The following is a 22,893-nucleotide window of genomic DNA, read 5'->3' as shown; positions in this document are numbered from 1 at the left end:
GACTTTAAAATATGCTGTTTTTATGGCTTAAGTTGAGACTATTTCTGCCGGCAACACTGAGTTTCTGACGTCACAAACAGTATACCAGCATTACTGTCCCCTTCCCGCATGATTATGAAATTGTGAGGCTTATATTGAACTACCTCAGACATTTTATGCAATGCTTCATGATGTCCATACTTTATTTTCACCATCCAACGCACGTACGAGTGTTTCTCTAATACTGAGTGTGACGTCACCATTTCGCCACCTGGGACGTCGTTTCTGGCCGTAAAAGCAGTTTCGGTTTCGATTTGATGTTTTTTCTCTTTAAAAATACTTGTAATTGGAATTTCGAAAAACGGTTTTTTGTGTTCGAGTCAGGACGCGCCGAGGAATGTAATTCAACCAAAAACACAGAATGATGGAAAAACCACCGGAGTTGACCTTTAAGGCCTTTATTTCGCCTTTTTTTTTTTTTTTCGACCCGCGGTGTATGCATAACACCCCCTGAAAATTATTTGTCGCTGCGCCACTGCTATACGAAGAACCCCAGGTGGTCGAAATTTCCGGAGCCCTCCACTATACGGCGCCTCTCACAGCCCGAGTCGCTTTGGGGCGTTAAACCCCGTAAACCACACCAACCATGAAGGGTAGTATTATAGTGGCTGCTAGCGAACTGATTTTTATTATGAACAAAATTCGATGCGATAACAGACACGCTTGGAAACTGAGCCCATCTGTGAAGTTAAATCTCTCAAAAACAATAGTCTGTACCACATTGCAAGCAAGCGCAGCAGGTTGTGTCTACAAGCCAATAATATATTATCCAATGCATTAATCTTTATTATATCAGAGTCGCGCATGTAAAAAAAAAAAAAGGAAACGAAAGAAAATGTATGAAGTTCTCGTGCGTGTATGACAGTTCATTTAGAAGGGAGGTTTTCACAGATGGCAAGAAATTATATGCAGGGGCTGACACATGTGTGCGCATGTCTGACTTTGTGCCTGGGGAGGTGCTATAGAGCTCTATAGAGCTATACCACTCCCTGAAAAACAATCATTTACCCAGGCGTCTATTGATGAACGGCGTTCTATCAAATTAATATCAAATTAGGATATTCTTTCCTAAGACTTTGGCTCAAGGCACTCTCAGAGACTGCATAATTGATAGTTGCCTGTATACATGTGCCCTCTGATAAAACTGCAACCGTATAAGCTTGATTGCAGAAAAAAAAAAGTAGAAGCAAAACAAACAACACAAAACACGTAAATACGTGGTCCTCAATTCCTGTTTAAAAAAAAATTTAAAAAAAAAGCCACAGCACACATCTTTGCACAGGCCATGTCCAATGCTTTTAAGCATGAACGAGACTTTTCCTGTTGAGGCAAACAAGCCGATGGTGCCTGTGAAGCACGAAAGGAAATACGCGCAACAACGCCTGAGGGAGGCTAATGCTGTGCATTTAATTTTACCAACTGCAAAACCAGTTCGCGAGCCAATGTAGGCCTACCTATAGTTCAATCATATGCTTAACAAAATATTATTTGTGATTAAGTTAGCTGCACTGAAACTGCGCACGCATGCATGCGGTAATGCAGAAGATGGCACGGCTTGCAATAATTGTACATAAAATTCTTCTACACTTTAATGAAGAGTTTCAGTTAATTTCGAAAATTCTCGGAATCATCTAACATCCCGGTTAAAAATCATAATGAACAAGAACAAGAAAAAGCTTTATAAACGCTTTATGATAAGAACAAGAATGTAGCGCATACCAAAGAACACCGCAGGCTTTTCTTAGGCCCGAAACCTTTAGTTTTAATTCCTGCAGCTGGTACATCCACTGTATGCAATGGTTTATTCTTTCAAAACGTAGAGGTCAAAGCGCATAGAACTTGCTTTTTTTTTTTTATCATTCGAAGCCTAGAAGGTGACACAATTTCAAATGTGAGTAATGTATATGTGGCCAGCACCAAACTGTTTAAGTCTTTAAGAAAAGGTATATGTTTTACTCCTTTCACGCGTCTAGTTTAGGCAAAAAGTTGGAGCGATACGAACGCTCCTGTTTTTGTTCGAAAAAAGGCAAAGTAACCAAATGAACACTGTATCTTACGGATCGTTAGAACGTCAACAACTGAAGAAAAGCTTTCAGGACATTTGTACTGGCATTAAAGCGTTAGTTTGTTTTTCTCAGCCCAACATATAGATAATCTTCCGCATATGTGCAGCTCATGCTCTAGTTGCGAATGAAGATTGAGGCAGGTGTTTTTCGGGCCACTATCGGTGGAAGCCACCAAAGGAAGCGTCGTTAAAATGGGCTGAATTAATTCATAACGCGAAGGCAAAGCTATTGTGCACGAATAAATCGGTTCGTGTATCGATGCAGCAAAAACGGAGTTCCTTAAGGCTGCATCTTCGGGAACATCAATTATGCCTAACTCCTCCAAGGCATTAAAATTAACACTGTTCCGCTCTAACACAATACTGCCCTTACATGGTTTTTGTTCTTCACCCCTAAAGTTGCACAATAAACGGACAAGTGCTCGCATAGGTCCTCCCTGCAAGGAATTGAAAGTTTCTTTCGAAGCGGCGGCGTACGGCCAAAGTGAAAGAGGCATTGTGATGTTGGCTTCAGATTCGTGCATGCATAATAAAATGCATATTTATGTAAACACTGAAGGAACTCTGAGACACGAATAGCCCAAAAAAGCCTATCGTAAATCACTGCTTAAAATTACAGAACTTTTCAAATGCGAAACATTAGCGTTGATTAAGTTTACGTTGCTCCAACTTGCAAGTGGGGTCGTCATTGCGCATATAACAACAAAAAGCTGCCAACAGCGCCAATCTGTGCGCTCGCTCCTCACGCGACTCAGTACAGAAAGTGTCCATTGCACACCAGGGAATATAAACTACAGAACGCCAAAAAAAAAAAAAAAAATAGAGCACTCAGTCTGGATAAATGTGAAGAAGGTAACAAACGATTATTAACTTTGCATGATTGATTTTCAGTGTTCCCTATGCGACCATGGAGGGTGAAAGAAATCCAGGGAAAAAAAAAAAAAGAAAACAAAGCGACACGAATAATTTGGTAGAGACATATATATATAAGATTGTAAAAGAAAAGAGGAACGAGCTGAAAAATAAAATCCTCCGGGAGCAAACAACTGAGCACGAAAGAACAATGGAGCGAGCCTTCCGAATCGATACGGCACAGACGTATAGATCGTTAAGGAGCTGACTGGGAATGAAACTGCAAATGTGCGTCTTGAAATCCCCTCTGTAAACCTTCTTTGTATACTTTTCATCGACAAACCGAGAATTGATTTTGCATTGAAGTAACAGAACGAAAAAAATAGACAAGTGAAATTACGGGTCGTGTAACACATATCGTTGTGAAAAAAAAGAACTGCCCTCTATAACTGGCAGACTTTAATGCTGTTCTGGTGGTGTGAAACACCGCAGTCAGATAACAAAAAATATGCTGTTGAGTATATCTCCAGGTGAGTTTCCATTTGCAAGAGACAGCGAGTTTTAAAGAATACGAAATATTAATTCTAACTCACGTGAATGCCACAGTAGGAACGCCTTAGATGTCATACGCACACCCGCAAAATGGAGTCGAAACCCAGACATTGTTTCAGCCTTGCAGCCAGCAGTCTTGTAAACAAAATTCGATTATTACCGATGCTGAAGCTAAAATGCGGTAGTGTAATGAAATATGAGTTCACTCAACGTTCATTACACCGACGCATGTTTGGCTGCATCATTTTCTTCAGCTTGAAAACTGCTACCCTGGCAGTTTATTCAGAACTGTGAAAGTTAAGACAGATGTGGGACACAAAAGGCCGCTAAATACTGAACACCACAGTGCACTTCGTGTAGCTTCTTACTAGAGCCGATGGTTTAGCATATGAAAAATACAAAACAAAAACTAACGTTAATGGGGGCGTAGGTGTCTGAAGCCAAAGCTGATGGCCAATACTGGGCTCGTGACAACGTTCGCAGCTGCATGGCAGTGGGACCGTTCGCCCACCGGGCGGAGGCGGAAGGAGCAAGTTCGAGCACCACGGGTGGCGCGCGGTGCCAGAGAGCCGCGGTCGACGATAGAGACCGCCGGCGCGCGCGCGCACGTGGTCGCGCGCGGCCTGCGGCGGAATCGCCGCCGGGCACCGCTGGCGGCGGCTTCGATCAATAGAGCGCGGGTGGCTGCGGCTGCCCCTGCCGCCAGGCCAAGGGCCCCTCGCCATCGTCGGTCCAATGGGCGTACGCGGCGGTCCGCCCGCCCCCGGCGGCGGGGAGGGGCGAGCGGCGCGCGCGTCCCGCCAGCTCGCTCCCCTCGGTCTCCGGCCGGAGGCGTTGCCCAGAGCCGCTTGGGGCGCCACAAGCGGACCCCGGCCGAGCCCCGCGGCGTCCGCGCACGGATACGAGTCAGCCGGCCGCCGGACTCTATGGTGGCGGCGCACATGGAACCCGCCAGAGCCAGCCCCATGTCGGCGCGGGCCAAGGACTTCTCCATCGACGCCCTCATCAGCCGCCGGCCCTGCGACAGCTCCAACGACGGCTCGGACGCCGATACTCCCGGACCGCCGCTACTGCTCGACGCCGGTGAGTACACGCAGCAGCTGTCAGTGACCGCGCTCCCCGCTGGGGGCTCGTCGGGGTCATGGAGGCCCAAGTGGGGCGCGCGCGCCGGAGACCACCCGCGCACGGGTCCTGCGGGAGGGCCTCTCCCACGTGACCTCGACCTGTCGTCTGAAGACAGGTCGCGGGCACCTGCGACAAAGCCCGCTCGGCGGGCCTGGGGAGCGCTACTGGCACCCCCCACTTGGGAGCACTCCATCGGATTGCGCTAATGACGCCTCGGTATGGGTCATTAAGACCTCTCAACGCAACAGGCAGGCAGGCTGGATGGCCCCACGCGTTTTACGCGTCGTGTTATTTATTGTCAACAACAGCAGCGTGTCATTACGCCGACGCTGTCAGTTTATACGCGGTGGTACGAACGCGCGCCGCCTTGGCTTTTGTATGCCTGCCTCTCAATGCCTACCTCACGAAAAGAGCAGCAGGAAATAATAAAACGAAACACTCGCCAGCGGACTTCACAGTTTACACAGGCGTGGACTTGTGCATTACGGTTTCGACAACAGGAGACGTTTGTATGTCGGCTGACAATACGAGCATGATAAAGATTTCTTGGCACTTTTTCTTGACAAATGGACAGCTGTAATATCGCGTATACTTCTCGTTCAAGGGCTGGTGGTACTCGATTCTTGATTTGTCGCAATGAATGACTAAAACGCGCATTAAAATGGTTCATGAGCTGCCCTCTTATCTTACGGGCAGGTCGTCCGAACCGCTCGACAGGAATACTTTTTGTTCAACAAGCGTGGAACGACAGACTCAAGAAATAGAAGAGACCGTGCAATGCATTTGATAAAGCTTGCATGTTCTGCCGGCTCCCTGAGGGTTGCATGCAAGACGAGGGCTTCGTCCTAGTAGAGAAAAGAAAATGTACAAACTTAATGTCGGGTGATTTGAGACGTTAGTTTATATCCATGGGAGGATTTCGTTTCGCGGTGGGACGCGAAGCTTTACCCGTGCAGTTTGCCAATGATGCAGCTTATCGGCTTAGGGTGTCGCGGGTATACAGCTCGAACCGTAGTTTCTTTTCGTGAGTTCACTATGGTAGCATCGTTTCTGTCGGCTCCGATAAACATAAAATCGCTCTTTCAATCCCGAAATTGAAGCTGCAGTATACTAACTTTAAGCGCGAATTATGTGCGCAAGTAGAGTATGAAACATGTGTTTATTCTTTGTCGTCTCTGAATGCCCATGGAGCATCAGAAGTAATGCGGAGGGTGTAATTTCGAAGAGCACTATTTTATGAACATACTATATATATATATATATATATATATATATATATATGAACGGGGCCGCGTGCGAACTGTCCTCCTCACCCACTGCTGTTATACGATGCTGCCTTGTTTACACATACAACCTCTCTCCCAAACTCGGCCGTATACGGAGGATGTCATTCTAGTCTGCATGGCTTAGGTTTCGAAGCTCGTTCTCCAAGGCGTTCGCTTTGCTACCGTTCATTGGAATATTTCCCCGTTCAATCCATCCGCGGCACAGCTCACGCGCATTCGCTCAATAATTACACGCCACAAAATTGTATGCACGCGCTGTACATGACAACCTCTGTTGTCATTTTTATTTCGGCGTTCGTTATCCATACCGTACGAGAATGGTCTATATATGCATGCAGTCCAACAAGCATATATACGGCGGTTTCTTTTTTTTTTTTTTTTGTAATTACAGTGAAAATAACGTTGCACGTGGTGAAATTCTGCCTATATAGGTAAAGGATGCGATTTCGTGGTGTGTTTACTACCGTCTTGTTGCGCCCGGTCAGTCAATGATCAAGTTATGTGTGTTACTTTTTGCCATATATGATTGTAGCTGTTAATTGTCACGGGCAAAATACGTTTTACTCACTACACGCTGGTAAGTGAAAAAGTTTACCTGGTGGGCCCTTTATATACTGTTGGCACACCTGCAGGTGTGCAAAATGAGGCGAAAGGGACAGATTAAAAAAAGATGAAAAACGTTAATCTGTGTGAATTTCGTTTTAACGATAAAGCAGCACTGAGTGGTAAAATTGGTGTGGGTACTAATCCAGATTAAAGAACACTGGGAAATTTTATGTAGTTTAAAGGAACGCATAGCATTGAACAGTTAATCAGGGTACTAACTATGAAGCTATCTGGTCCTGTACAAGTCTGCCCGTGCACATGCGTGGCAAAATTACTTTTGAAAAGGAATTACGTTATATTGCTAATTACTTCGCTGAAAAACGCAGGAAGGTAATTAAATTACACTACTCATTACTGCTCCCAAAGAGTAATGAAATTACATTGCAATTGCTTCTGCTGAGTAATTCAACTGCTTTTAAATTACTTTCTAGTTTCCATCCATGCAAAAACAAAGTAAAGCTAGTAAACTAAACTTGTTCTCCAGACGCGAAGCACGCACATTCTTTCATCTTCCCGCGAAATTCCGTCTGAGAGAGCTATTCCTTCCGTCTTTCCTACAGCGCTTGCCATTACAAAAATAAGACAATCGCAAAAAAACAACAAAACAGAAGCATAGTCGAATGGTCGTGAAATGAGCGGCGATCCCAGCGTCTTGCTGGCCCGTATATATTTGTCTTCACCATTTGAAGGGCCCGAAGAAGCTAGGTTATTTATTGATTCCGCAGTCCCAAGAATCGACGTCGGCACCTTGCACTCAGTAATGTTCATGCCACGGTGGCTCACTTCATGGACCCTTCCGCCTGTCTCCCCCCAGCCACCCTCCCTCGCCCCGTGGTGACGAGTGTAACCAGGCACCACTGTGCCATAGCCGACGCAACAGGGAGTGCCCCTGCGCCGCGCTCCCAACTAGTTTTCAACTCCGGCCTCTTTGCACCATCTGCCCCTTCGGTATTCCCTTGGCGCCCTGTATATACTGCTGCTTGGAGAATGGTTGCCATGGGATAACCGCACTAAGTGACCCTGCTGCACAGAAGGTTTCAGACGCACTGTTCTGCTCAATTCTGTCTCCTTTTGCCGATCCGTTACGCTGGCTTCGGTTTGCCGCACGTCACTCCTGCTTTCGCGGCACTCTACTTTGTTGTCTATTGAAGGAGTAGTGGCGCACTTTAGTAACTTCGAAAGTTACTTTTGCTGCGAAATTACTGTCAAAAAGTAATTCATTACATTACAAATTACCGGAAAAAGTAATCAAATTACAGTAATTCCATTACTGTAATTCCCTCCTTCTGTGCAGCAGCATCACTTAGCGCGGTTGTCCCATGGCAACCATTCCTGTAATTCAATTACTGCCATGTCTGCTTATGCAGAACAGTCTTGGTTCAAAGGAATCAGCTTGTGCATTGTCTTCTAAGACAACAATGTTTCATGAAGCCATCGAAGGTTGGTTGCACAATACATCGGTTTGGTTTGTGTGGTTTAACGTCTAAAAACGACTCAGGCTATGAGAGACGCCGTAGTGGAGGACTCCGGAAATTTCGACTACCTGAGGTTCTTTAACGTGCACTAATATCGCACAGCACACGGGCGCCTTGCTTTTCGCCTCCATCGAAAAGCTGCCGTCGAAGCCGGGGTTCGATCCCGAACCCTTGGGAACAATAGTCGAGCGCCGTAACCACTGCGCCACCCCGGCGGGGCCACAATACATCCTTCTCTATGCATTGTTGTTTTCACTGACTGCAGCATACAATACGGGTGCACAACAAAATGGGTGTAATAAAGAAAGAGGTCATATTACTCGGCATATGCTGTGCCATCAAACACGATATCTTTTTTTTTTTTTTTTAATGCTCTTTCTGAGAGACATCTGAAGAATAATCGGGGCTTCCTCAACCCAGCTGGCTCTATCAGTTGTCATACAGTGCACTATAACAGGACTCACGCTGATAAATATATCCGTCTGTCGGATTTATCTCGACATCTCAGGGCTCTTGACGACGTTTAAAAAAAAAAAATCTGAGAAATTCCACTTTGCACTTCATGCTTCAAGCACTTTTCTTGCTCCTTATCTGCGCTTCACGCGGGTTGTATCATTTATCGTATTTATTGTATCGTGAAGGCATGCATTGCGCACACAGGCTGGCAGAGGCCTTTCCCATAATGATGTTTTCCCTTAGACCCAAACATATATATATATATATATTGCATGGATCTTTCCCTGGAGCTCCAGCAATTTGAAAAAAAAAAAAAAAGACGAGCATTTTTGTATAAACATTCCGTTTTCAGCAATGTTTTTTTATTTGTTTCTTCTAAAGTTTTCCGAATGGAATATCACTGGTATCGCACGGGTGACTACACCATTGTTGTATAGTTTCCATTTCAACCACTTTGACGCCTGACCTAGTGCTGCACACGTGCTTTTGTGGGAAGTTGCCATTTTAGTGTATGTTTTATATTTATGCCACATATACCCACCTCGCCTCTTTTGCTTTTCGCTGCCATTTTTGTCATTTTTATTACCCTGACGGTTCTGCCCCATGAAAAATCATAAGAAACTTATTCAGCATAAAATGCCTGATTTCAAAGATCTTATTCGCACCACATAAACATCGGAGGAGACCAAAAGTTATTTCGCATTTGTCGCGCTTGTAATCAGACGGTCAGGAGAATCTGGTTCACATTGTGTGTGATGTCCCTCTGTGATGCCTCGAAACTTCGATAGCTGTCGTCAGTGCACTCTATCCGAGCTTGCTACGACATTCTGTATACGGTGTACTTGAAAGAATACTGCGGCATGAATGAGGGACATTTGTTCTGTGCGTGCTGTTTGTTACCGGCGACCCACAAACGCCAAACGAGACAGTTTCGTTTTTGTGCGGTCGTCGCTGCTGCATGCATGCCCGCGTTGCAAGGTGCAGCCGAGCATTGTGCACAAAACGTCGCCTCTATTCCATGCAGCACCACAGCGGGCTCCGGCTACTCTGTTGTGTTGCAACTCGGTGACTTCTGTGTCCAATACTTGCTCAGTTGCTTGCTCTATTAATGTAAACATTGCAGAGCGTTGTGTAGAAATGCGCTCCCTTGAACGATGCAGTCAGCAGCGACCCGGATTCACTTCTTGCCGCGGCGGCAGTGTCACAATGGAGAAGAAACGCAAGGCGCCCGTGTACTGTATACGCGATGGCAGTGCGCGTTAAAGAACTATAGGGGGTCGAAATAACCGGGGCCCTTTAGTACAGGTTCCTCATAGCCGTTGTTGCATTGGGACCTTAAACCCAAGGCGCCTTTCCTATGGCCTTAAATTCATGCAAATGCGCCCGCTCCGTGCATCAGTATCAGGCGACTTGGCCGCGAGTTATCACTGAAGTACCTGAGCACACTCGTAAAAAGTTAGCTGACGGCTGTTCAAAATTTCATGAACTCTGCCATGACCAAATCGGTCACATGAATAGATGGCTTCCATTTTAAGATAAATCTCTCAACATCATGCTATAGCTGTTCGCAATGCATCCTAAATCAGTCGTCGTTATGATCGAGTGGGGCATCAGTGTAATTAATGCAAGTCCTACCTTGCTCACATTGGACGCTTACACAGAAACGCTGGTGCGCTATAGCTTGTGAACGGCTGGGCATCCTGCTTGCTTATAACCTATTGATATGCATTTATCTCATTCCCGATTCCGTGCTGCATTTTAGGGGCGCTTGCAAAGTGATCCCTATATTTATATGCACTGCATGCGTAAGTCGAGAGATGCTTTTTTTTTTTAAACAAACAGCCAACGAACGCAGTTTTATACTGCGTAAAAGAAGCTTTTCGTAAACCAAACAAACCAAGGTATACGAAAAAAGCCATCTGAAGAGCACCTCCGAAGGCGATATGCCTCTATATGTATTACAGAACTATGTATTACAGAACTATGTATTGGAAAGGCCTGTGTATACAGACGAAAGTTTCCAAGATCATCACGGATAAGCTCGAAATCCACGATGTCAAACACTCAGAGTAGGTCGTTTGATGTGACTGACTTCAAATATCCCAATGTATTTAAAGAAAACCTTCAAGGTGGAGTAGATTTCAACCAGGAACTAATTACTAATTCGCGTTCTTCTCAGCAGTCATATGGGTACAAAAGAAAAGGGAAGCTTTCCTTTACGCATGCATGGCTGCGCTTATAGGTGCACGCTAACGGGTAATCACTCCCTAATTTACCTTAACTATGTTACGCAACTCCTCCAGTGTTTCACGCACGCATGCTGTTTTCTACAGCGCTGTAATGCACATAACAAGCAGCCTAAACACATAGCTAATTTATGAAGGCCAAAGTAAAACACTAGGGCGCGAAGAGTAAGGATAAAGGTGTTTGGTTCAGTAGGGCAGGACATAATAACAATAGCATGTACGTACAGAGTTACAGTTGCAAAACCAACATACACCGAATATGGCCTATAAGAAGGACATAAGGGCTCCCAAAACCTCCCAGTGTACCCTGTTGATATTTCACAAAGCATATTCTCAATGTGTATTGTGTATGCTTGTATTACCTATACTTAGTTTATTTTGTACCTGTAAAATGAAATGTCACTTTCTATACTGTGCTCTTGGCAATGGTAAACTTGCAACTTGGGCACCACGGGCCAGAACAGACTGAAAAGCACTCAGCGGTCGGTGGCTTGGGAAATGGCGGCTGTGCTATTTATGCATAAAACACTTCGCCCTCCTCCGGTCACAAAAACTCCCCCAGAGACAACTACAAGGACGTCATCAGCCACAGTTCTCCTTGCTGCGGACAAGTCGTTTGTCGCGAGGATTAAACTACTGCAGTTAGCCCCATTTCACCCGCACTTGGCGTTTAGAGTGTGGCTCTTGAAAAAATCCGCGCCTTTCTGTCTTGTGCTATATATAGTGCCACCTCACACATTTCCTGCAGCGCAATACAGATATTCTTGCGTGCATAAGCCCGGTGAGATTTCATTCAAGTAGAAAAGCTCCCAGTTATTCGTACAATCTCTTGCTCGCAGCAATATATATCTATACATATTAAGGTAATGCAGGCCTTCCAGCCTCACGCACGTTCCCGTATATCTATATCTTACGCACGCAGAGACACCAATTGGTGACAAAGCAACAGAAGAGATAATACTTTTTGACCAATTTCAGCGTATACGTCTTCGTCGCTTCGACGCACACGGGTCTGGGAATCAGCACAGTGGAGAAGTTCAGACGGGGATGTCCTGCATTCCAGCACAACGAATATGAGATGCAGTCTGTTCATCGGTTGGCAACGCCGTGAAGGCGGAACGCGCTTGAACCGATGCAGATTCCTCAAAGTTGATTACGAAATGGCTTATCTGACGTAATGTTAGCCGCCGTGGGTGATGCGGTGTCGAGGACCGTATACACCTGCGCGCGTGGACCATTTGTAGACGAACGTCGCCGAGCGCGTACAGCCGAGTCCTTTGGTGCCGAGTTAAAGGGGAAAAGAAAGAAGAAAAAAATGGAAACAGGCAGTGAGGGAAAACCGGAGGGGACGCTCGAGGGATACAATGGCGACCCGCATGCATGTGTGCCCCCGTGACGAGTCAAGGCGAAAGGAAGCCGTTTGTCGCCTCTTCTCAGCGGACAATGCTTGCCGGGGATTGGCGAAGCCCATATATATGCCGGAACTGTCGTGTCTTAATAAGGCCTGTATTCACATCTTTCGGGGGATGCTGGCGAAATGCGCTTCGCCGCGGCGCGCGCCCGTGGAAGCCCGTTTCCCAACGCCGGGGCGCCGAAACCCATGAATATGCACGCGCTGATCTAGCCAGGTGCCACGCGCTGTACAGCTGCGCGCCTAGTGAAGCATGCGTAGCTCGCCCAGGCTGATTACAGATCGGGGACAATCGCGCAGACAACAGGATGTCGCGCACGGGGGCGTGCATGCAGATACAGGCGTGTACGCGGCGAGAACGAGTCGCGGACACGGCTTCGGCGCCCTGTTGACACGGGTTTCGCGCGCCGTTCATTACGGACGCTGGGGAAGCGTGGACAACGATGACGGCGCCCCCGTAATGGGCGCTGCCGAGCGTGCACCACCTATCGGGGCATCGATGGCGTGTCTCGCTATCATCTCACCTCTGCCGCCTCCGCGGCCTCTTCACGCCCAAGTGCGTGGACCTCAAGGAGTCGCGTGCGGCTCATCCCGCCTTCCGAGACAACGGGCAGCCACTGCGGCGTGCGCGCAAATTTATTACCACAGTCACGCAGGCGCCGAATACACAGCGAGGAGTAGCGGGCCTTGACTGCTTGTACAGGTGGCAGCGATGCCAATCCAGCCATCCGGGTATACATACACTATGTAATCAGGTAGTACATGCAGAGTCCGAGTCGCGTGCAACACAGAGGCGGTGACATCGGCGCGTGCGAGTTACGTGAACCGCCCCTTTATGTATGCCATATCGCCATATATAGCTTTAAAGCCTTTTGAGTGTCCTCACCGAACCATATACTTGAGCACTATCTCTTGCAGAACGCATACAGACCGAGAGATTTGTGTGGGGAAACGAGAAGCGCTCGACATTCTGTCGTTCCCATTGAGACGTCTCGGTTGTTGAAAGTAGAAAAGGATGGGCGTATATATATGCGTTCTAGCTATTCACTAAGATTGGACCACATACTTCCCCACTCCTCAGTTCCCGTCTCTCTTGAAGAAAGCTAAGGTTGAGATTTTCATTTGGAAAGCTGTCCGAAAGAGAAAGTGTGCACAATGGATATATTTTTGGGCAACGGATGAATATGGAAGATGTTCTCAGGCGTTTCTTCAGCAGTGACTTTTTTTTTTTTTTTTTTGTACTAGTCTTGTCGCTATCACAGTATTCTCTATAGGTGTCTTTCAAATGCATAAAGTCGCATGAGCTGAGTTACAGGATTCAATTCAATTTATTTGCTATCGTGGTACAAATTATGGCGCCAGCCCAGAGTAAAAGCCGTCGTTTGACAGCTCGACAAAGCCACGGGCCCCCACTTTGACAGCAGTACAGTACTGAAACATATGGACAAAAAAAAAAGTATGGGGCTCAACATAAGATCTGAGAGTTTGACTGGCGCAAGGTACAAGTCTTACACAGCGTCTGCAGGTCTACCGTTATTGCATCTTCTTCAAAATGCTGCATTGACAGAAATATATCCTTCCGATGTTTCGGTACTGCTCATGACGTCACCATACTGACGCTGTTTATAGTAGAGTGTCTTTACGCAAGAAGTGTAGGCAAACTTCAACTAGGTCCATCCATGGCGCGTGTAAGGATTAGGACACCGGAGATGCGCGGCCTGCGCTGAAACCGACACACTGACACTGTGGAATAGGCCTCTCGTACTACAGGGCTTCTGATTACTGCCTCTCCGTTCCTCGCGCAACATCATGTCGAAGGTTTCGTGAGCTAAAAGAAGTGCTACCACTCCACCCTCTCGTTTCGACCTCCCTCAGGCAACAGGAAGTGTGACGTTTTCCACGGCGCACTATAGACCTTGTCACGCAGTGAGACCGCAATGTCCGTTCTTCCAACTTTTCTGGAAACTGATTAAGAACCTCATCTGTTTTTATCTCTGACTTCGACATCGAACTAACAGTAATGTACGGCTGCAGTGCCCTATATTTTGGAAGGCGTCCGTCGTACAAAGAGAAATCTTCTAGAGTATTCGATACTTTGGCTCTCTTTACGGAGTAACTGTATATGGGCTCACGTTTTCTTCTCGAAAGGGACAGCCGATGGGAGGCCGATGAGTCAAAGTGAGATCTCATAACATAGGAGGATTCATCGCTCGCTCTTTGAGGGACTGGTTGAGGGGTGTCCACTTCAACTATGTTTCCGTTGAACTTTTATAACCGCAAAATGAGCTTCAATATGGTTTTCCTACGGACAATTTCTCGCTTAGGAGGAGGGAGGGGACTGTTAATCTTTCTCATCAAATGCACGCTAACTCTGGTGTAAACTCCTCAACTCCCCCCCCCCAACAACAATCTCTGTAAAGGACTATACGCTCGATTGTTAGTAAGGGCGGGGGGGGGGGGGGGGGGAAGGGGGAGGGGGGCGCGAACCCAACCCAGAATACACTTACCTTATTAAAGTCTAGTACCCGAAGTACATCATCCTGGCAGAACTTCACGGACGTGTTGCCGCTTCAACATATACGCGTCATGCCGCTCTCCATGGAGTGAACATACTTGAGTGCATGCCGCTATACATGCAAGGACGCAGGAAAAAGCAATGTGCAGGTGAACGCTAGGAGAAAGGCAGGAGAATCGATTTTTTTTTAACTGTCACCTTCGTAAGGAGGGAAGTCCGATGACCAACGTTCAGGCGAATTGGGCTTGTCTTCGTCATCTCGCCAATATATGACCAGCAGACTGAAGCATGCCTCCGTCCAAGTTGTTCAAATCAATAACGTACTTTTGCTCCTCGTGTTACTGCGCCACATAGGAAACGCTCTTGTACCCATACAAATCGAAAGTTGCTATCTTTTAGCGTGAGCAATGGGGACAGCATGCCGAAACCGTAGACAGTTTCTGAAAAGGTTAACGCTTCTTTACTGCACCGCAGAAATTGTGGCATACCGTTCTCAAGCCGTGTACATATTACTGCAAGGAACTGTAATAGGATGTAGTATGATGTCAACATATGCTATGAAAAGCCAACAGTTTCTGGTCAAAATGTATGACTTAAAAATCTGTGAGGAAGCTATATGTGAAAGAAAAGAGGAAGCTTCCAGCCAGCGTCCCAAAATTGACTTCTCATTTCCTGAGAAATCTTTTGGGGGCACAAAAGTACAACTGTTGGATAAAAATAAGTTTTTCGGCTTGTATATATGCATCCGAGTTAGTTTGATATCTTTTTTTTTTTTTTTACACAACTCAGACTGTGCTCAAAACTGGCCGATTGTTAGTGGTGTAACTAATTGGTAACATGCCGATTTATAAAATTTTAAGGACGCTGGAACAGAATTTTAATAATGCCTTTCGAATGTGGGGATATCAGCTAGAACACTATGGCAGCATTTATTTATTTTTTTCTTCCATTCGTTCATAATATCTGCATTAAAGGGTTAACGTCGCGCGTGCCATGCCACGCGGAAGGGGCTACACTTGTGAGGCAATTTTATAACCGGCATATATAGCAGAACGTTCGAGGGGATAACACCGCCCACTTTCAGGACCGCAGAGTCGAGAACCACTCGCCGATTAACTGCGTCTCAGCGTGTCAGCCTTCATCGCCCAGCGTAAATTTCGATAGAGGGCCGAAACCTTCCCAGCAGCGCGAAGGGCAGCTCGAGGAAGAAAACGGCAGCGCACCGAGCGGTGCGAGGAAGCCGCTTTGGCACGCGAGCGATTCTTGATGATACACATTGCGCGCCGGGGCGCGACCTGGCCTGCCGTGCCGCCTGCGACAGAGTGCAACGTGTGTCAAAAAGACGCTGCCAGCCGGACAGGCCGCTGGACTTGACCCCAGTTCGAAATGACTGTTTTTCGGGCTTGCACCGGGCCGCGCTGCGAAACCTGTCGTTGGAAGCCGCCTCGCCGCGATGACCGCGTGGTATATTTCACAAAACTGTCTGCGATTGCCTCGAAAAGCTTCGCCGGGTTGTCTCGCAGAAAGGCCGACTCTGTCGGCTATTGACCTGCGAGCGCCTTGGGTCTCGCTCAGCAGAAAAGGCGAGAGGGAGAGCCCGTTCGGCATTTTTTTTTTTTTTTCTTTTTCTCCTCCGTTTCTTTCCCCTTTGGGCTTGCGCGCCTCGTCTGCCATTCCGCCCTTTCGTGTTTTGCGCTCCCGGCAGCATCTAGTTTCTGCGACCGCCGTCTTCGGGAGGCGCTACCGAGGGCTATCGACAGTTGTCCCGGCCGAGCAGCTGCCTCATCGAAGCAAATCTACGAGCTCGTATAAGCGGCAAGGAAAACGCGCTCCCGCAATCGCGTGATGGTGTTGAACTGTGAGCGGTATTTCGATGTGACGCGCTAAAGCTGCTGTTATTTTCGGCAGCCTGAGAAATAAATGTGGCTGCAAGCGTATGACGCGGTTCTCATAACATGCGTGAGGTCTCCGCCGTTAGTGTGGAGGGTGCGCTTTAATTATGCGTTCACTGTGGGCGCCGATATTAGCAGCCGCTGGTCACATTAAGCGCAGTTTCCTAGAAATCGTTTCCTCGGAGGAGCGATCGGGTAAAATTGAAATGCCTCTTTTATGTCAGTGCACGTTAAAGAACCCCAGGGGGTCGAAACTCCACAACGCCGTCTCTCATAGCCTAAGTAGCTGTGTCGCTTTGGAACGTTAAACCCGATGAACCAAACCTTCTTTTCTATTTTCTCAATCGTAGCTAATTATATACGTAAAAAAATGCTTCGGGAGTATGAAGCATTTGAGTTCGGCTTAATTCGCATTGACAGAAGCGTGCGTTCCGGGTCTCTTGCACAATAGCTGCTTTGGGCACTGTTTGCATTTTTATTTCCAGTCATACTTGTTATGAGGCGTGTTTGCATTTCTTTTTCGTATGCTTTTGCTTCTGTTAGCGCCAAGCATGATTCCGTTGGTGCCTGCGCGCGCCCGGTCCAAGATACCGTGTACACGAAGTTTCAACGCACCCTTTTGCAGGGTCTGTCGCATAATGCTGACCTGTTGTAGCTTTGCGTCCATTACCACTGATGCACAGTTCAACCGCATAACCTGAGCCCATCTAGTAAACGACATACGATACCTTGTGGTTGGCCACAGCGCACAATCGTAAATTTTTACCGCCTTACGAAGATGATATGTAGAAGATGTTAATCGGCAGACAACTGACTCACTAAATCATAGTACGGCTCATTTGGCCATGTTAGGGCGAGCATAAAAAACAAGCGTCCGGCGATTAAAGCAGAGTGGTGCTCGGCATCACGCTCGGTATCGCTTATGGATGCCACGAAATCCCTTGCCCCATTATACGGCACTTTGAACTGTTTAGCAGCAGAAAAAAAGAATAAAAACACACACACACACACACACACACACACACACACACACACACACACACAAGAAAAACAAGATGTCCATAACAAACACATCAGAAGCATGGAGGTAACTTTCATAACCGCCCAACAACACGAGCTCAAGAGGCCCGCATATCTCGGCTCCGTTTCCAACGCAGTTTGGCGCAAATGCTCGGAAAATAAGGGGAGCTTTGTTCATTCGGAACCCCTCGGCAGGCAGGGAATTCCTTACCAGCCATCTGCGGCGGAGGCGCCGCGCCCCTCCTTTCTGGGTGCTCCTGGCAGCGGGCTCCGTTTTGCTCCCCACCAATATCGAACCGCACCGAGCCGGCGACCGACCACCGCTGCCTCGCGTCGCTTTTGAACTGCAAGCAATGCTAAGCAACGTGGTATGTGGCGCCACCTGTCGCCACGCTGCCACACTAACCGCTCCGATGCACCACTCGTCAGGCGACGTTCCTCGACCGAAGTAACTGAAGCCAGGCCGGTCAAGTACTGTGGGGTGCGTATTAAGGAAAAATAGCGCTGAAGAAAAGGAAGTGACGTAATTTCTCTTCGTGTCTTTACATTTGGTCATATTCTGGAACAGGTGCAAGATTTTCAGCGTTTGCTTTCAAAAAACTTGAGTATGCGCGTGCATTTTGCGCCGATTAACGACCCGCAAATTACCGCCTTGAGTTTCTGAGGCTGAATCGCTCACTTTCCGTTCCTGCCAAGGCTCTGTGGAGCGCCGGACACAGAGCATGAGCAAAGGCGGAGATAACTTATTACGAAATGCGGACAGCAAATAATTATACACGCCCTCCTAACGGCACCGCACCATTAGCCCTCAATCTCTTTTTACTTTTTTTTTTCTGGAAAACCACCCCTTCTGCGGCGTAACTGTGTGGTTGATGCCCGTAACCGCCTACTCAGTCGCTGCTATTTCAGAGGCCCGTCCAAGACAGGGGCAAAAAAAAAAAAAAAAAGTCAGTCCAGGTTAAGCCCTTTGTGAACACAAAGGGCAGATGAATAAAAGAAAGTAAATAACCCGCTTCCCCCTTTTCCTTATTCAGTCTGCGATCGACTCATTGATGGTAATATTTGTGTGTTCGTGCGGTATATGGTCATGTTCAGAACAAACTGAAGAAAGTTTGATAAAGAGCGTTTGGAGGAAACTTGCTTTAGTGTTTTTCGTCTCTTAACAGCTTCATGCTCCATTCTGTGGGTTGGAAGGCAGAGAGAAGGCACGTCGTCCTCCAGCAGTATAGTGAGATGCTATAAGATAACTAGCTCAAAGACCCTCTTGTCGAGTCTGATTCCCGCTGAGGTGACAACTCCCTCCCCTTCAGAAAGAAGCTGGTGCACGGGTATACGCATATGCAGCCAGGGTCATTTAGACTGGCGTGTTCGTGTCACGTTTACTGACTGATGCAGTCAGTGGTCACCTGCATACGAACAGCTTTGCACGGCAACTGCATGCGAGCAGGGCAACCGTATTTCCTTTCTCCTTCGAGGCACCCTTCGTTGTAGCGCGCGCGCCCAAAGGGCATAGAAAAAAAAAAAAAGAAAAGAACAGGACAGAAACGGACGGGAAGCCGAACTCGGCGGTTGTTTCAGCTACGATGCAAACAAGCCGCGCGCTTTGGTCCGCGCATCTCTGTGGCGAGCATAACAACGGGTCCCTGCGCGCACTTTTCTCGTCGTCCGCGGGACGGTGTCATGGACGCAGATCGGTCACTGCAGCCGCGCTGACAGGCCGTCAGACTGACAGCGCCTAGCGGGGCCTGCTTCTGTGCGGCGGCTGACCCCGTGCACGGTGGGCGCTGGCTGCTGCCCGCCTCGCCACTCGGCTTTGTCTCAACTCTGTCAGGCGGACAAGGCGGCTCAGGGGCTAGCCAAGCGCGGGCCATGAATCAGCCACTGGGAATGCTCGCAGCCTTCTTTCGCTCTCCAACGGTCAGCAGCGCGCGCGTGTAAACCTTGCAGAAGGCTCCACCGAGTGTTCTTATACCTTCTCGTACTTAATACAATGTACTCTCGTCTATTCGAACTCGCTTAATTCGAATATTCGTTCAATGTTTACTGATCCTTTGGTCCCGTTATCATCCAGTGTTTGAAATACTTTTTGCTTAATTGGCAGCCACATGAATCAAGCAAACTTTTTTTTTTTTTTTTCATGTTTCAGTTTGAATTGTTGTCGAGATCAGACTGCCCATAAGGCCCTCTCACGACACTGCATTTTTCACCACTGAAATATAACGCGATCATTGTCACTGACGCCAGTCATTTTAAACGGTAATAGTACCACCGTTCAGAGGCTCTGCAATGGCGCCATCTCTGCTGCAGCTTTGTATTTTAGTATTTAATGCATACATTTATAATATGCCTACAGTTTCCGTTCTCGTTACACGCGCATATTTGTACGCCCGTCCTCGGATTGGCGCGATTCACACTGGAAGGTGGAGAAGACAGATTCCAATGTTACACAGCCTAAGCTTGGCAGCTGATAGCCAAGATAAGGGGGAAAAAAGGGGTCGATCGCAGAGTCTGAAGTACATGCTTATTTAATTCACACGAACCTTTGAGTACAGCCGCACTTGATTACATAGACCGAACCGAAACTTGAGCCACTTGCAAAGCTGAGAGCTATTTGCGCCCATACCAAAAAGTTCAGTCGGAAGAATCTGCTGGAAAAGCTGCACAGAAAGCCTTTCTCTTTTTTTCTTCTCTCTCTCTCTCTCTCTTTTTTTTTTTTTTTTTTTTCAGCTGTCTGAGGCTCGGTATCTCACGTGCTTGCAAGAGCTTATCGTTCTGCTTACGTTGAACAAACACGAAGATGGCGACATTTTTAGATGATTTGATGTCGTCCCTCAGTCTTCGACGTCTCGTACGTGTATGTAAGACATGCTCTATTATCCTGCATGATGCAATACTAATTCGTGACGGTCGAATCGAGCCAGCGATTGGAATAAGTATGCATATACGAGTATATTATCGCACCGTACACATGTGCTCAGCATCCCATATCAAAGCGCAGAGAGGCAATCTTCATTTCTTTTTTAACTTTTCAGATAATCGTGTAGAGGTCAGTGATATAGTGCCAGCGCCCGGTGGCGGTGATTCCTTGTGATAATACAAAGGCTCACGGTATCGACCGAAGCCGTGAACAGGCGTAAGTTGATGAGTGACGACTGGAGTACAGTGTACTAAAATACTTTGGTATTCTAGTACACTGTAACTGGAGCGTTTTCAGAGGCGACATTGCCTTTGTTGCAGGCCTGCAAACAATCGCGCTGCGGGCATGGGCCCCCCTGCCGAAGGTTCCATGAGCGTTCGAACTTCGCTACCGGACAAGTTAGTGACGCCTTTGAGCCCCAAGACGGCACGTCGAGGCTGCCGGCCAGGCCCGTGTAGAAGAAAGAAGAGGCATGCACTTGCTGGGACGGAGTTCGTTGCATGCCGTTTCGGCAACAAAAACGGGCTCATTGGGGCGAAAGTCACCGACATGACAGATTTCGGGAGGACCGGAGTGCCAAGGCGACGGCGACTTATCGCGGTGGCGCGAAAGAGTTACAAATTGACGTTGACAACCGTAGCGTTGAAATGACCAGGTGCGATGTCAGACGGTATAGGTGTAACACGTGCACGGAGGAAGGGAATGCAGTGTTCTCGTGTGTGATTTCCCCCTCTCTGCAAAAGAGGGTTTTGCATATGGCGAAACGAAGAGGCGTCCGTGTGCTGTGCGATGTCAGCGCACGTTAAAGATCCCCAGGTGGTCGAAATTACTCCGTAGCCCTCCACTACGGCTCCTCTTTCTCTCTTTCCACTTTCACTCCCACCTTCCTCCCTTCCCTTACGGCGCGGTTCAGGTGTCCACAGCTACAAGTGTGACAGATACTCCGCCTTTCCTTTCCTGTGAACCAATTATTATTAAATGCTGTGAAGGTTATGGCACCGAATGGCTAATCTGGGGGCCCTATGTCGTTCGTACGTCGTACCTAGTTGGACGCTCTTTTTGCTATATGTACAGCCTTTGTCAGTAGAGCCCGGGGGGTCTGCTTTTGAGCAATGTAGCGGCGCTGATTTAGCGTTAGTGGAGGTCTTTCCAGATGGAAAGGGTGGGACAAAAACTCTTCTTACCATCAACTGATTCTGAACACTGGAAATTCATTACATGCCGCAAGAAGTGCATCAGAAGCAGACCCCCTGGGCTATACACTTTTGACAAAGACTGTAGATCCTGGGAGAGAGTTGGTAGTATTAGTTAAGGCGAAGGGATACGTATGGCAAGTAGCAAGGACCTGTCACGTTGATGCTTGCGGCAACTGGACGTGCTCAGACTGGGTCCCGAGGCATGAAAACTACGCCCGAGAGCCCAGTCGACCGTTTGGAGCTCTGCATGGTTTGATGTGTACATGATAGGCTATGCTGAGCTATCAGAACCATGTTTTATTTTGCACAACCTTGCTGTAAATATTGTATTTGCACATAAACTTCAGTCAATGTCTTTGTTCCTCGAGAACTGCCGCTATCCTTATTTCATCGTCTCTCATCCCCACCTCGGATGAGGCGCACTTCTGGTGCAAGTTTCTACTTCTTCGAATCATCGATCGAAAAGAACCTATACTATACGCCTCGAAAGAGTCCGAAAATTGCTTACTGCTTTGTACCGCACACAAAACTGTTGACGTCATAGTTCAGTTTTAGCCCTGAGGCTATACTGTAGCTACGGCGGACACCATCAAGAGACAGAAGGCTTCAATTAGTTCGCATGTTGTATTTGCAGAATTGGAGCTCGTCCTCTAAATTGTAAAAAAAAAAAAAAAAAATGTAGCGCTGTAACGCGCATCACAAGGTTCATTTATTACTGTTACACTGTGTTACTGTGTGGAGTTGCCTGTCTGGGTGACATTTAAGTGACCCAAACAGGCAACTCCGCACAGTAATAGCGCCAGAGGGCTCGCCTGGCGTAAATCACTCGGCCAATGAATGATTTTAAGGCCGGACTGCAAGCGCAGTGACTGTGTGCACGCATTGAGTACCGGCACGGCGGCTATCAGCGAGACCGCGGTCGAAGCTAATTGGCCAGCAAGCCGCCGCGCGACCGTCTGGCACTGAGGTGATGCCAGCAGTGTGACGAAATCGCTAGGTGGAGCGATCGACGTCACAGGCGCTGTGTTACTCTATGAAAACGCCTAGCAGGGTGACATTTTCGGGCCTTGTAACGAGCGCTAAAAGTTTTTTTTTTCTTCTTTTTTTAATTTTCGTTTCGCGGCGCTTCCAATTTGGAGGACAAGCTCCAATTCTGCTAAAGCAACAACTCCTAAAAGGAAAATTAAAAGTTAACTAACGCATTTAGTGTATTAGCAAACTAATTCAAACATTCTACCTC

The 22,893-nt window shown here is 47.5% G+C and overlaps 1 protein-coding gene across 2 annotated transcripts in view; it reads left to right on the top strand.

Annotated features, from left to right (window-relative positions):
- Positions 1-4,434: 4,434 nt before the first annotated feature.
- The window catches only part of LOC146205496 (T-box protein H15-like), a 93,550-nt gene continuing 75,091 nt past the window's right edge, over positions 4,435-22,893 (top strand). For both annotated transcript variants that reach the window (XM_084590214.1, XM_084590213.1), the window contains exon 1: positions 4,435-4,591. In XM_084590214.1, the coding sequence (XP_084446340.1) occupies positions 4,435-4,591 (157 nt within the window). The remainder of the gene's footprint in view (positions 4,592-22,893) is intronic.

This window comes from Amblyomma maculatum, chromosome 1 (genome assembly GCF_055883805.1).
Source record: "Amblyomma maculatum isolate TAMU_Amacu chromosome 1, ASM5588380v1, whole genome shotgun sequence".
NCBI classification, from domain to species: domain Eukaryota; kingdom Metazoa; phylum Arthropoda; class Arachnida; order Ixodida; family Ixodidae; genus Amblyomma; species Amblyomma maculatum.
The sequence above is the reverse complement of the archived record's forward strand: the minus strand, read 5'-3'. Positions and strand labels throughout refer to the sequence as shown.